At 34.1% G+C, this 15226-nt stretch overlaps 1 protein-coding gene across 2 annotated transcripts; it reads left to right on the top strand.

Moving 5' to 3' along the window:
• Positions 1-4151: 4151 nt before the first annotated feature.
• LOC106717915 lies at positions 4152-15177 on the top strand. 2 transcript variants are annotated; one of them, XM_014511874.2, is made up of 8 exons: positions 4152-4340; positions 8373-8542; positions 9337-9423; positions 11064-11264; positions 12985-13254; positions 13344-13686; positions 13776-14032; positions 14294-15177. In XM_014511874.2, the coding sequence occupies exons 2-8, from the start codon at positions 8396-8398 to the stop codon at positions 14624-14626; spliced, it is 1638 nt and encodes a 545-aa protein (XP_014367360.2). In that variant the 5' UTR covers positions 4152-4340; positions 8373-8395; the 3' UTR covers positions 14627-15177. The 2 variants fall into 2 exon arrangements, with proteins under 2 accessions (XP_014367360.2, XP_014367361.2); XM_014511875.2 differs by lacking the exons at positions 4152-4340; positions 8373-8542; positions 9337-9423 and adding an exon at positions 10705-10882.
• Positions 15178-15226: the final 49 nt, after the last annotated feature.

The following is a 15226-nucleotide window of genomic DNA, read 5'->3' as shown; positions in this document are numbered from 1 at the left end:
TATAAAGTCAGTTTGAGATAGAAATTTATTTGTATACTATATGAACTAGCAGTCACCCGCGACTTTGTCTGCGTCGAATAAAATAATAGAAATAAAAAGTAGTCTATAATATACAACGGGTACATGCCAAAGTTCCATTAAAATCGGTGCAACCGTTCTTAAGATTACCCGGAACAAAAAGGGACTTGTCCGCAAAATACAGACAAAAATTAAAAAAATTGGATTAATTTCAGGAACGCAAACGCATCATGTACGATTGTGCATATGTTTTTTTTTTCGATATTGTAAGGAACAACTCCATTTTTATTTGAATATATAAGTTGATGATTTAGCCGCGGTAACCCATGCTTATGCTTAATGTGCCTGATGTTAAGAAAGAGGCCCTAAATAAATAATAAGTAATGTACAATTTTCTACTGTTTTGTTAAATTAAGCTGGTTTTTAATGCAATGATTTAAACGTAATATCTGATTTTCCAATATTAAATCTATAAGTGGTCCAATTCAATGCAATAGTGGTTTACATTTGTGTTATGTGGATATAATTTGTAAAACAAACATTTCTATATAAGTGCAAATGGAAAAATATACATCGAGGTGATTGATCTCTTTTTCCTTACGGATGTAAACAGCAATCAATATCTATCTATCCGCCTTGAAATAATGGATAAGTTAAACTTTTTGTTATATTGATTGTACATGGTATAAATAGATCAGTAAATTTTGTATGTTCGTGTTGTCTTAATACAGTACTTTTATATTTTTGTGTAGAATTGTTTTCATGTATTAATGTAAGTGCTGCGACACTAAATTCGTTAAGTTTAATCCGAGATGTGAATAATAATTTCAAGAACAAGTTTATGAAAAAACCGGGCAGTAAGAAATAAATACAGATAAATAATGGAATGACCAATTTATGGTCTTAAAAAGTATTCATTTCCATAATAATTCATCCAATTTCATCAGTTCAGCATTTTTAGTCCACGTTCGAAGGTGGATTTGACGGAGGAGGGGACGCATAGGAAGAGGATAAATCCTCTTTCTGTGAATCCCCTTCTCTGTCTATTAAAGGTAGATAACGCATCTGCAATTGCGGTTGTCTATGGGCAGCTGTCGCATTGCTTTATAGGCGGATTCAGTTGACCGCTTGCTCGTTTACCACATATGATATAAAAAAAAAGTTGCATGATTGGGTTTGTTCTAGAGATTTATATATGGTTTTATACAAGTTTTATTTGTTGCTAGATAAGTTCATTAACAGTGTAAATTATCACAGCTTAGGTAAAGTTGTTAGTTGCATTTAGTTTTTAAATCAAATATGATATTGTTATCATTTATTGAAACAATAAATTCTCAGACGTAGTCTGCTTTTTGCAGTTATGTTGATTAAACAACTTCCGAGAAACAGCAACTGTTGGTTCTATAAACTTGACATGCGATACCAAAGCAGTTAGTAATCGTACCTTTACATATGTGTGTGAAGCAAAATAATATACTGTATCAAATTATTTCTTGGAAACCTAACCGTATATTGGTTACTAATAATTTCCATGCAAACGTTACAGAAATTTCACTTTAGGGTATTATAGAAGAAAAATATAGTACAACAAATCAAAAAGATAAAATGACATCTGTTTGAAGCGAACGTTTTAGGTTTAAATATTTTAAGGCTTGTGGGTGTAATGTCGGCCTAATAAATACTATTCTGATCTTCGCATGAAGCCAGAATAGTATTTAAGTTAATTGATATTTGGTTTAGAAATAATTTAGATAATTAGATGTATATAATTTAGGAGAATTACGAAGAGCTACTGTAAAGGATGGCGGCGATGCAGCAAAATGAAACACAGGTTTTCAACATGGGTGCGCACAGTACGTTCGACGGACGACATTCGACTGCAAAGTGCCGTCCACCCTCCAAATACACTTTATTTTTTTAATTGAAAAACTACTAACAATTTTTACATCTACCTTGGTAATACTTAGTACGTTACAGATTACATTTAGTAGTTATGGAATTAATGTAAAATACAACAAAAAAAGAAATTAAACAAAATGAATCAGTAAGGTTAAATTACAAATAAAAACATTAAGACGGCTTTTAAATTCTATCGTCAACAGCTACGGTCGGACAAAGCTCATTTAATAAAATGTAAAAATAATGACCGATATAAACCTTTTTTAAATTAATTTTAGAAAATCTATTTTAACGACTCATTCTTATTATGTTTAAAATAATACTTTTAATTTCATTATTTGTCACTAAGTAAGTTAGTTATTGCAAAAACATACAAACCTTTTCAACACGTGCTACTAAAAGACACTGTTGAGATAAATTCGTTTAAATCTTTTGTACACTAACATTATCTTATCTACAATAGTTAGAAATCGGCACGCGCCGACTAATTATCATCTACGATATTACCAAGAACAATCTAATATAATGAATAATTAATTCTTAATTATATAGTTAATGTGTAATTAGATTAATGAAGGATTTAAGTAGTCATAATTTCCTGGACTTCAAATTTGTATGACGTCACATGTAATAATACTGTCACCTTCAAAATTACTTTTGAGATGGGATCTAAAGATTTAAACATAATTTATGATTTAATTTTAATAATTAAAAAATAAAGCCATAGCCTCTGTATTAGTTGACAATTTTCTTTTTTCATCAACAAGACAGTGATAATTATATGTATGCACCAAGCAAAATTTTTCCATATTTTCAACGTTATACGTACGGATCTTTAACAGAAGAACTGGATATTTTAAGTATTATTGGTCTTAACTAAATATTATGAGAGTTTCTCATAATTGTCTTTAATGCTAAGGGGCACCTAATCATTAATCGACTCGAGGTTTCGCCGCCTACTTACTTTATAATTACTTGTATTATTTAGATTTTTAGTTATAAATTAGATATTGGAATTATATTAAGTTGATATTTTCATAGTTTAAGATGCAGCGCCTTACCCCTGTATATTTAACCGTGCATCAAACGATCGGTATTCGGTATGTTGGTTGCGGAAAATCTTATTTTAACTCGCGGCGCTGAGACGCACATCGGCAGCGCTTGCATCACCGGTTTATTAATTTATTCCCGTTTCCAGAACTTTGCTCACGACTGTCTTGCAGCTTTCATTTTTCTTGCAAGATTCAATGATCAGGTTTTAAAAATTACTTTGAAAGAACTCCTCTACTTAAATGAATATAAAATCTAGAAATTAGGAAATGCTTTATCAAAAGAATTATTTAGGAAAAGCTTTTGGTACTATTTGCATGCCTGTATGTTCATCGAATACTTTAACTTAAAAATGACATTTTTGTAACAATACGAAATGGAGTCCGCATTTAATCGTTATCAGTAAAAAGGAACAACTGATAAAAGTTACCAAACACTGAAACTAGCGTTGACCTTATTCCGACGTAGGCTAGCGGAATTTTACTCATAATGTCCTCGCAAAGGCGCAAACTAAGTTACTTAGACTAAACGATGGCCGGTGGACACCCTCTGAACTTCGGTCTGAAACGAGGCCAGTGACGTCGGCCTCGAACCCCGACGTAGCCAACGTCTCGACGCATGCGTAACGTCGTTTCGATGTGTGGGTGCAGCACGCGGTCACTGCATGTCACTACTGACACCATGAATAGGTTGTAATATACAGGACTGATTTTTGTTGAAATTAAGAGTTTGATGAAGAGTGCCTCTGATATGATGGTTTAATTGCATACTATCATAAATGAAAAACTACTACATTATTTGGTTCAAATAGAAATTTCTGTAGTAGAAATTCATGTTTTCTTATTTTATCTGGTACAAATATTAACACAGTGTTGTGTAAAAATCAAATGGATTACAATCTTGAGAACTGTTTTCAAGTGTACAATTCTAAGCCGGATAATCTTTTACATAATCTTTTTTATATTTGAAATTTCATCCATTGCTCCAAAAACATTGTTGACAAACACGACACTTTGTGCTCATTTCGAAAGTTTGGCTTGTTATATTGAGAATATAAGTGAAGAGTCTCATAAAAAATAAATTATGGTCACTGTGTGCGCCCTACAACTATCTCGCTCAGTTTCCATATCGTCATCCCCTTCGTATGGCTGCCAGCAGACGGGGAGACCCGATTACTCAAGTTTAAAATACATTCAAAGTTGTGTGATCGTTCAGTTGTGTTCGAGTCGTCCTGCCGCACGTTACGTCTACGTTTGATTTCGTCTACGAAGCCGTCGCCGCATTTGTGACAACTTTTTGTATTGCAGAAATACCATCGACCATCACGACAATACCCGCTGACCAGCGAACAGTATCTTTTTATTATTACCAAGGTAAGCATATAAATGGTAAAAAAAAGTTTTCTACGAAATGCATGGTCAATCGACGCTATAGAATTAAGGAATTGATTACGATTATGTTCAAATTTGTTAATAATAAACTAGTTTCTATTGCAAAAGAATGTTCTGGCAAGTTACGAGTGAGCGCAGCAAATGGCCGACCGACATAAGTAAAACTGCAACCACGAGCGCTTTCTCTCTCGCCGTCGCATATTGCTCTAGAAGTCACGAACACTTTCGACTAATTTATCCTAACGGATGAATAAACGGGTTTATTGACGTTAAGAAATACTATGGATTTTGTAATTTAAGATAAAATTAACAAAATTTTCCTCCAAGCACTTTTATTCGTTGTCCTTATTCTTTACCGGGTTCTTTTTATGGAAATATCGAATAGGTACCTATAATTTACACGTTGATTTAATAATTTTATATTTTTTCTTCCTCGTCTGGGTTACACAAATCAACTACCTGTTTGAAGGGTGATCTTTTTTTGTTGGGATCTTCACTGGAATTATACCTGTTTTATTTTCAATACAGTACGGACGAGCCGTTGAAGAGACATATTCTGAATGTGGGATTGTGGAAGAATTTTTTGTTTATGTCAGTTTTAAAGTTATTGATACATTATCGTGTAGTAAGTTTTAACTATGCTTATATCTCTCACAAATCTAACAATACGTTTAATGAAAATCAGCTGTATAAACTTTAGTTCTGCTATGACGTGGCAATGTAAATGAATTTACGATTAAGCGCTAGCGGAATTTCTATTTCTGCCGTTATTTCCAGCGTTCGCAGTTCATTGAACAACCAATTGGTGAATAATTAACATTTGCTATTTTTTTCGTTTTAATTAAAGTTAATACAAGATCTATGTTTAATTTAATACCATGTATTTTATACGATGTATTAAAATAAACATATTTACTGAGTTATTTTGAATATAGACAAAATAAAAATGTTTACAAGTTTAATAATTTTTACCAATCCGAGTATTCGCATTCCTAAATTGGGGTCACCCTATTTCTTTAAAGTTCGGTTCATTTGCTATTCAGATGAGATACAACATTGAAATACACACATCAAAATAGTCTAAGCAACTCATACTATTTCAAGTTATTAATCAATGATTTTATCATTTTTTACCAAGTAGGTAATACTTATGTAAACTTTTTTGATCTATAGGACATACTGGCTGGTTGTGAAAAAAAATCGAGTATCATTTGTTTTTTTTTTTTCACAAATACAAAAGCGAATGCATTTATTCGAATTTTACAGCGTTTTCTTTGCTTATTAAAATTTAGTATTCGGTATCAATTTTAAGATTCAAACAATAATTAAAAAAAGTTTTGAACAAATTTGAATTTTGAGACATTATTTACGTTATGGAGCGACGTCATTTAAACGCAGATGAAATGCAGAGAGCTGTAGAGATGTTGCAAGCGGGAAGAACTCAATCTCAGGTATCTCGGTATTTTGGTATCAACAGAAGCGTTATTTGCCGTGTTCATCAGCGTTAAACTAACACGGGAGATCCTGCTGAGCAGCACCCAGGTCGAGGAAGGTGTACAACAACACGGCAAGATCGATACATACAACTGACTGAAAGACGCCAGCCGATGTTAACCGCCCGAGAGATAGGTTTGAGGCTACAAAATTCAAGTAGTGTTGTTGTTAGCTGCCAAACTGTGTGAAATCGATTGCATGAGTATGGCCTACGAGCACGACGGCCAATTAGGTGCCCACCGATACGTCACGGGAATCGCGCTCGTCGAAATGAATGGTTTAGGCAACACATTATATGGACCCGGAAACAATCTGATAAAATTTTATTTTGCGATGAGTCTCGATTTGGGTTCTAGCCTGATACTAGAAGGGTAAGAGTGTACCGTTGTCCTGGAAATACTGAAAGACTGAGGTGGCTTCAGGAAGTGCATCCATACAACGACTTAACAGTTATGGTATGGGCGGGTATTATGAAGAACATACGAACAGAGCTCGTTTTTGTAAATGGTAACATGAACGCTGTAAATTACGTTGAGGATGTTCTAAGACCTTATGTCCATCCATACGCACAAGCGCTTGGCTTCGATTTCACCTTGATGCATGACAATGCGCGTTCGCATACAGCTTTGCACACACGGGAGTACTTAGCAAGGGAAAACTTCCTGGTATTGCCTTGGCCTGCACTATCGCCAAACCTCAACCCCATCGAGCATGCACAGGACATGCTCCAGAGACGTGTTTTAAATGACTTGGATGGAGTGACAACAACCCAACAACTGATGGACTTACTAAAATTTCATTGGGAGCAATTACCGTAGGATCACATTAACAGTCTCATCGATTCTATGAATAATCGGTGCCAGCAAGTTCTCCATAACAGAGGAGACCACACTTTGTCTTAATTTATGCAATTTTTGTACAACCATTTAATTTTACTTTAAATTTAGTTGATTAGGCACCTTACTATGTACTACGTACAAACATTCCTTACTCGTAATTATTGGTTATTAAGATTGTTAAAAAGTAAATAAAAAAAAATTGTTGTTTAATATTAAAAAAGCATTAATAAATAATAAAAGTACGAAAATACTAAGGATTTAATGCGAAAACACATTGTAAAATTGAAATTTATATGTGTTGCTTAGACTTTTTTGATGTGTATATATTCACATGATACTGTCGACTTGAGACATATTTTATTTAGCTTGTCCTGTTTACTTTCTTTTTTTTTATTTCATTGCACAGAAGTTAGTTTGTATGAAATAATTGTTTATGCAATAAATTTTATAGATTAAACGGTTTTTTTGTAAATTTTACTACGCAACTGAAAGAAAGATTAATTTTAACGAAATATTTGATTCAAGTGAATTAACTTTCGTATTTATCAATGTGCCGCCTCATAGAGTTTGAATATTTTCTGTGCGTTTTATTACAAACCGTTATACAATGCATTTTGAAATTTATAGAAACGTAATGTACAATAAAAGTGATAACATTTTTAATAAATACAATACCAATTTTTATTGAACAAAATAGGTTTCCCTTATTATATTTATTTCAATTGTTTTAAACAAATTGATAAACTAATTAATACACAATAACATGAATGAATCCTATTGCGTCATATCAGGTTACTAAAGAGACTCAACAATCCTTGTTTTTTCGCAAACAATGACGCATGCGGGAAGGTTAAAATCGAGGTGATGAGATCTCGTATTGTAGCCGAGTCTTAAGTTATTGTGCACGCGTAGTTGATTAAACAGCAATCTTACTATCTTACAAATATTAAAAATGCGAATGATTAGATGGATGGATGAATTTGTTTGAAGGTATTCCAGGACGGCTCAACGTATCTTGATGAAATTTGGCACAAATGTAAAACATTGTCTGGAAGAACAAATAGGCGACTAAATACTTTATCAAGTTTTTTTTTAAATTCCGCGCGGATATAGCGTGAGACAACTAGTGGAATTTACATTAACAAATATCGATTATTGCTTATCATATTACCTAATAAGAATTTATTTTTTCTGAACAAACTTATAAGAACTACAGTACTAGCGAGTAACTAACCTTGGTTATGTGTGTTTTTGTGTAACTCTCGGCCGAATAAAAGCAACAGAATTTCTTCTTGCACAATATTTAAGTGACTAAAATGTGTTGATAGATAACAGACTGCCATTTTATGGGGTCATGGCTCACTTATCTCATCTTTCTTACATCAATGCACGACGGCTACGCGTGTTCTTCCCCTTATCGCACTATGTTTTCCCAAGGGCCGAGTGTTTTAAAAGATTTACAATCCACACAATACAAATCTGTATTTTGTCTTGCTTCAAAATTTAAATGAATAGAATTCGTATGGCAACATAATAAAATTACGTAGGCCGTATTCAAGTGTATGAGGCCTTACGTTACTATCCAATTTTTATCAATTTTTTGAGGGCTACAAATATCTCTACAAACTCTGCTGACCTTGTTCCAAATTTAAAGTAAAAAAAATCTTTTTCTTTTTAACAGGAAACTTGTATTAAATTATCAAGATGCTCGCAAACTCCGCAATGGAAATGCAAGTAGAGGAGACTCCGTTGGCTCTACGTCGCCTGTGGAATCTGACCCGCGCTCGTTTAGCCGGCACCACCACTACGATTGATGAACCAGAGTTAGTGGATAACCTACCTTATGCCCAGGTAAGTCCTATAAAAAAATTAATTATGGTATGACCTTATGTCTACATTCAGATAATTGTCCACTAATATCTAAAAACCTTTTTATTTAAGACCTAGATCAGAATGCCTTTAATGCTAACAGTGTCAGTGTTTTCGAAAATGAAAAATATTATCTAGAACTTAATTGACCAATTGACATATAAAATTCAATAACTTAAGTTAAGTTAAAAGTTGGTCTACTTTTACTTTTGCATTCCGAAAACATTTCCAAAATGTTATTTACTCGTTCAGATTAATTCATGACGTAATGTGAACAGAATTTATTAAATATAACCGAGGTCGTAATGGCCTCTGTGAATTTTGCCCTTCGAATATTTTCTGTACTGAATAAATGACAATAAAAATATTTTTTGCAACTGAAATATTTAAAGATTTTGTTTCTTGTCTGTGGTATTTATTTATTTCATTGCAAGTCAGTCAAGGTTTCATATTATTAAAACACATTTTTTGCTATAAACAACCGTCGAGTCGTAATAAGTTAGTGATAAGAAAAGCGTAAACTATGTTGTTACGATCAGGTTGTCACGTATTAATATTAAAAATTAGAATACTAAAAAAAATACTTTTGAAATGATTAAATACATTTTATCTAACTATGGGTTTCCACTGCCGAAACATTTGTATAAAAACAAATTTACATAGCTCTCATTCTTATTAACTAAAAAGAAACAGTAATTTCGACAGGGGTATTTCGTTTATCTTCAGAATATATAAAAAAAATGGAATCTTAGGATAATCAGTTCCATTTTACACAGGAGCCCGAGGAGAGACCGAAGGCTTTGTCAGCACCGAGTGACTACGAGAGTGATGGTGAAGAGGCTTTTTCGGAGTTAGAAATACCGGTAAGTGTTGTACAAAGCCATAACAATATTAAACATCAGGATATTAAAAAGTAAATACCATAATTAAGTTCATGTTTAAATTTGCTTTAAAAAAAATCTAGAACTTCTTTATACCATCGTAAAATGTAAATTATACCAAGGTACTATTGCTTCGATGGAATAATCAATAGAAAAAACAACGAACGGACTTTAATTAATGAAATTAAAATTGCTGGTTTATTTCTATTTCATTAATTTGTGAAGTCGTGTCACACCCCTAGTTGAACTCATTAAGTTATTGATAAACTTACGTCAGCCACTCGGCCCCCTGCGACCACAATAACATTATACATACAGATAAAACATAGTCGAGACGTTCTTATCAAACAATGTTTCATTGAATTTTGTTCGTTGTACAGCTTCAATGGAAGTAATTATTCAGTGGCCAATAACATCGTTTGGCTTCAGACTAATGACATGAAAATGTGATTGGGACATAAAAAAATATCTCGATACTAGTTTTACTTCGCACAATAGTAGTATTTAATTATGCTATTCCCAAGTGTACATATCTGAAAGTAAGTATATACTAAGATACTTTCCTTAATGACCATTAAAATATTGTCATTCAGTCAGCGTCAATAACTTTCCAAGGACAGACTACGCCTATTTCGTCTATTAACATATAATATTTACCACTAAATTTCAATAAAGAAACCTTGGTAAATTTATAAATTCATGTTCCCGATGTTTGTGTACGTGGGTGTGGTTATACTGTATTTCTGTTCATTGGGACCGTTTAACCGCTCTGCATGGAGCTATAAATAGTCGACGATCGATCTCCAGCACGGGCTTTGTACTTTCAGCGTCGCAGTCAAATCAATTTGTTTTGATTGTGAATTTGCGTCATTCTCGTTTCACTGATTTACACTGATTGAAATGATTCAATGTATATCTGTGCTTCTTTTTAATATCACATATCATTATTCTGTAGTATGTTCAAAAAATACTTGGTCTTATTAAAAGATTCGATTATTGATCATAGAGTAAATATAGATTATAATCTAACAATAGGTAAAAGAGCAATATTGTTTTTAGATGAGTAATACTACTACTAAAAGGAAATTGAAAGTAAATATGGTACAGCTGAATAGAAAGATGGCAAAAGACGAAACACAAAATTACATGTTGTGTCTCGCTTTTATCATATTGTGCTTTGTTTCTATAGAACTAAAATTATATAAACATAAGTATAGAGATATAGATTAGAATAACATTAAGACGATAATACATCTTTCTTGGCATGAAGTCTTAAAACAAAATGACACGGCTTGCAATGCCAAGGTGAGCTTACTGTATTCCATCCCGCAGCAGCCGCGAGTTCAGTTCATTGTTTATTGTTTGATTTATTTAAGTTTATAAAATGCTCGCGGCTATCTTTTATGAAGAAATTAAGTTATTTCCCTGTGATACAACAGAAGTAAGTTCAAGTATTAAGTCAGGCATAGCTTCTGCACACGAACCATAATAGTAAATTAAATATAATTGAATATTTAGCAAATGGTCTAATTGTGGTTTACGGTTATTTACGATGGATGCATCGAGTGATGTAAAGTGTCGTAACTATATTTTTCAAATATAAAAGTTTTTTTATATTGTAGGAAATCCCGGAGGTTCCATGCAAAGGTTACTGGACATCGAGTGTGTACGATAAAGAGGTTATATTGGACGCAAGCACCCTCGGCGATGTGCCCGCCGTGTACCGCGTGCCGCAACCCGCCCCCCACCAAATGCCTGTCATCGGAGTTTACATTGACCCTAGAGTCAGAACCGGATTCAGATATAAAATTAGACCAATGCAGGTGAGAAGAATATATGTTATTAATTAAATAAAAAAAAACTACACTGATCATTACGCATTTCAATTTGAAGAATTGTCGCATTTCTAAGTAACTAGAAGTGTTGATGATTGCAAATTGAATTTAACTCAGTATAGGCAATCTTCCACATTTCGTTGACTTTGTTTTGAAATTCTTGAATAATTGTTAGTTAAGATACCGACAATACGCGACAATTCTTCAGGAATGTTTAATTGTGGCTTTGTTCATCGATCAGTTGATATGCAATAAGTTCAAGCTTTTGTACCATGTTGTTACTCGTTCCGAGAAATGTAAGAAAAACTACGAAGATCCATATAGATCGGGGGCAAAATTTACCAAATGGACTGCGAAAGAAACGACTACGCTCACAATGATTTGTTAATTGATTTTGGACCTTAAGAATGTCAGCAATCTTTTAGCATACAATTCAGTCTCATTTTAATACAATTTTTGATACAATAAACTTTAGTTTCGTAACGGTGGTATTAAATTTTTGGTACAGAACATTTTCGTTTGATCCTTCTTTTCAGCTACCAAGAGGATGGTGAGTTTGTTTCCAAAATGATCATACAAAAATGTTCAAAATTTTGATTTTTCATAAGTTTTAATTTCATGCGTTAGTCTTAATATCAGTAGTACTTTTGCGGTAATTTTTTTGGCCACTGTTACTAATTTTCTTTAGTTTGCCTTTTTTTTCAAAATTTATTAACATTTGAAATTTTAAGTAAGGTTGTCATGGTAAATGTAATTTATTGAATCGTGAATGTGTTGTAAAATTACGTTACAATTTTACTGTTATGTTGATAGATGTAATATGTAAATAAGCTGTCGATATCCAGCTTTTGCAAATTCATGTTGTAAATTTAAATTTTATGTTGCAATACTACAAAAACAAAAAAAATGTAATGGCAACCTTACCAAAAAGTGCTAAAAGATGTTGAAATATCTTTCCATTTAATTTTTTTTAATTTCACTCAATTTTATGTGGTCCAAATTCAATTTGGCTACTTGGCTAGTCGGTTTCAGCAGGTCCCGGGCAATTCGGTCAATGTTAGGGAGTTAGTGAGTAGCAGTGTCCGTTGCTGACGTTTACAGAATGGGAAATATCATCAACGACCAACACTGTTGACTTGCGACTCTTTCGCCACTGGTTGTTTGCACTTGCCGTTGTAGGCGATGGTATGTGGATCGTCCAGTTTTTCAGAACCACGCCCCGTGCGGCGTTCACATACACAATGATTGTCCTTCGAGAAACCTCGCGGAGGCCCGACAGGTCGAAAGTGACATACTAGCCGCCAGCATGTTATGTCTATAATAGGTAAACCATAAGTATCATTCATAAGGGCACCAGCCATTTTTACATGTAAATTTTTTCATATAAAAATCCTCGAGTCTTTGAGTGGTTATTTTTTCATACATTTATCGTTCATACTTGTTAAAATAAAGTTCCACTGAAAAAAGCATAATTGTAAGCAACTCACTGGTGTCATAAATACCTTCTGCATTTGCACGTGAAAAATGGAAAAATAACTAACGTTTTTGACCTTTGCTTATTAATTATTTTAGTAAAATCTTTCTAAAATGGTGACCGAAAAATGAATTGTCTTTTTATAAAGTAAATTTTAAAATCTAACTTGTATGAGATGAGTATTTTTGTTTATTCTTCTGAATGGAACATGAATATTATTGTGTAAAATTTCAGGCTTTAGACGCTCCACCTCTATCAGTGAAGCCGAGGTACTTGTTTGACGGCAAGGCTCTGACGCTGCAATCGATTGGTCGCGGCTTTGCTCGCCGGCTGACATTCGAGCCGATCGATTCCACTCTTAATGACAACACCAACTACTTCTGGTCAGACTCGAGACCGGAGGGATTCCTGTTTGAGATCGAAGCCGTTTCCATTGGTGACAAATTTACTATTTACGACGCAAACCATGAACCACAAGGCATTCTGGAAGTTGTTCAACAACAGGTAATGTAGGAACAATTAGTTGGTAAAATACACATAAAAAATTGCTTTTGTTACAAGAATATAAATAATATTCTATTATTTAATTGCAGAAGAATCAAATAGAAATAAACCAGCTGATAGGTGCAGATGGCACGATTGAGAAGAAAGTGAAGATCAACACACTTTGTAAAGTTGAATGGTATGAAGATGATGGTGCTACTAAATTAGTACCGGTCACTGGAGTTGCTCTGCTCAAGAAAGGTCGTGGTAATGCCACAGTTGTAAGAGTCATCAATGTTGCCATTGGAATCAAACAATTGAAGAAAGGTTACGAACTGAAGCCCGGCATTCAATCTTCATCGAGAAGAGTTAAAGTCAATGGAGCTGAAATAAAAGATATTCCCTGCCAATACAGTATGGTGGGATTGGAAAGATACGAACTTCCAGTTATTGGTACGTTATTTAGAAATTAGATATTGTTATTTATTTATTTAGCAGAAAATTTATAGGCTATAGTATCTAAATTTTTACATTTGTTTTAGGTACCTATGTTGATCCCCGCATTATTCCTGGGTTCTCGTACCGCGTGCGTCCCGCCAACAGCCGTCGCCATCTCTTCGACGGCCGAAGCTTGATGCTGCAGTCTGTTGGTATGGGATATGGCAAGCGTATCACCTTTAAACCCGATACTCTTAACGCACCTGAGAATTACTTCTGGTCTGACTCTCACCCTGAGGGTATCGGCATGGAGCCCCGCGCGGTCCATCCTAACATGAAGTTCTCTATCACAGGAAATGGGGTAAGTGTGAATACTTTATATATAATTAGCAATTAATTTACATAATTTTCAACAAACAAAATTATCTTCACCACTACATACAGTTGGATGACTGCCAGTACTATAATAGAATTTTTAGCAGACTGGTGCATTGTCTAAATCTTTATTTGTTTACTAATGATGGATACAACGTCGTATTATAAATTAAGAATTTGGTACGAGGCCAAATGAATGTAAATGAATCGCATTTTCGCTAACCATACTTTTTAATTTTTTTTCTAGGGCCTTCTTGGCGAAGCGAGTGTGTTCCGGGCTGATCTACCACAAATCGAAAAGAAGACAGAATATGTGGACGTGCCGGGTAAGCGCGGGAAGGCGGTGGAGAAATATATCCAAGTGGACGTGACATGCCACGTGAAACTGGCCACCACTGGAGGAGGATCGGTAGACTCCGAGGTGCATCTGATGAAGGTGTCGGGAACGGCTCTCGTACGCAAAGACCCGGGGCAGCAGACAGCCAAGCTGATCAAGGTGTTCAACGTCGGCTTGGATTCACAACTGAACCTGCTGTTCGCACACTCACAGACGGAGCTCACCTTCCACCCCATCCCTTAAGCAGCCACGAGAACCGAATGGTATTGCAATACATGAGAAAGTGCAACTTGCGCTACTCAAACTGTATTGTGATATCAACAAAACCCACCTGGCGCGACTTAGGTTACGTCAATTCAAACTGGTTTGGTCACGAGTTTGCAACCGAAAAGAGGTCATTTATTGTCCCTTTTGCTGTTGGCAATTCGGTTGTAGATTCGTTGTTGCAGCGAAAGCGAAGCTATAGTATATGAGCTAAATAACATCAAGACGCTCTTGTCAAGTCCGGTATTAGGCTTTCGCTGGCAATGATTGCCGTTTAACATCTCTGGTTCTTAAAAAATATATCATTCTTTGTTTCTTTTATTGACAATTTTTTTAACATGTAACAGTACTCCAACAATCTTAAGAAAGATGAGAAAAATCTTTGTCATTTATTGTTTGTTTTAATAATAATTTTGTTATTACGGAGAGAGTAGAAAAGACTAGTGACTATGACCAATAGATACGTCAAAATTCAATCAACTACTCATTTTATACTAGCAAATAACTTACACTGGTGATAATTACTATCAAATATATTTTCTTTTCAATAAAATTAATTTAAATACATATCGTTTTTAG

Source organism: Papilio machaon, chromosome 13, assembly GCF_912999745.1.
Source record: "Papilio machaon chromosome 13, ilPapMach1.1, whole genome shotgun sequence".
NCBI lineage: Eukaryota > Metazoa > Arthropoda > Insecta > Lepidoptera > Papilionidae > Papilio > Papilio machaon.
This window is presented reverse-complemented; position numbering and strand designations above follow the sequence as displayed.

What these genes read in the sequence shown, in the direction of transcription:
- LOC106717915 (XM_014511874.2), top strand. Translation starts at nt 8,396, where the DNA reads ATGCTCGCAAACTCCGCAATGGAAATGCAAGTAGAGGAGACTCCGTTG. An exon ending in TTTCGGAGTTAGAAATACCG is followed by an intron (nt 9,424 to 11,063) that starts GTAAGTGTTGTA and finishes TTTATATTGTAG; the next exon opens with GAAATCCCGGAGGTTCCATG. An exon ending in TGGAAGTTGTTCAACAACAG is followed by an intron (nt 13,255 to 13,343) that starts GTAATGTAGGAA and finishes ATTTAATTGCAG; the next exon opens with AAGAATCAAATAGAAATAAA.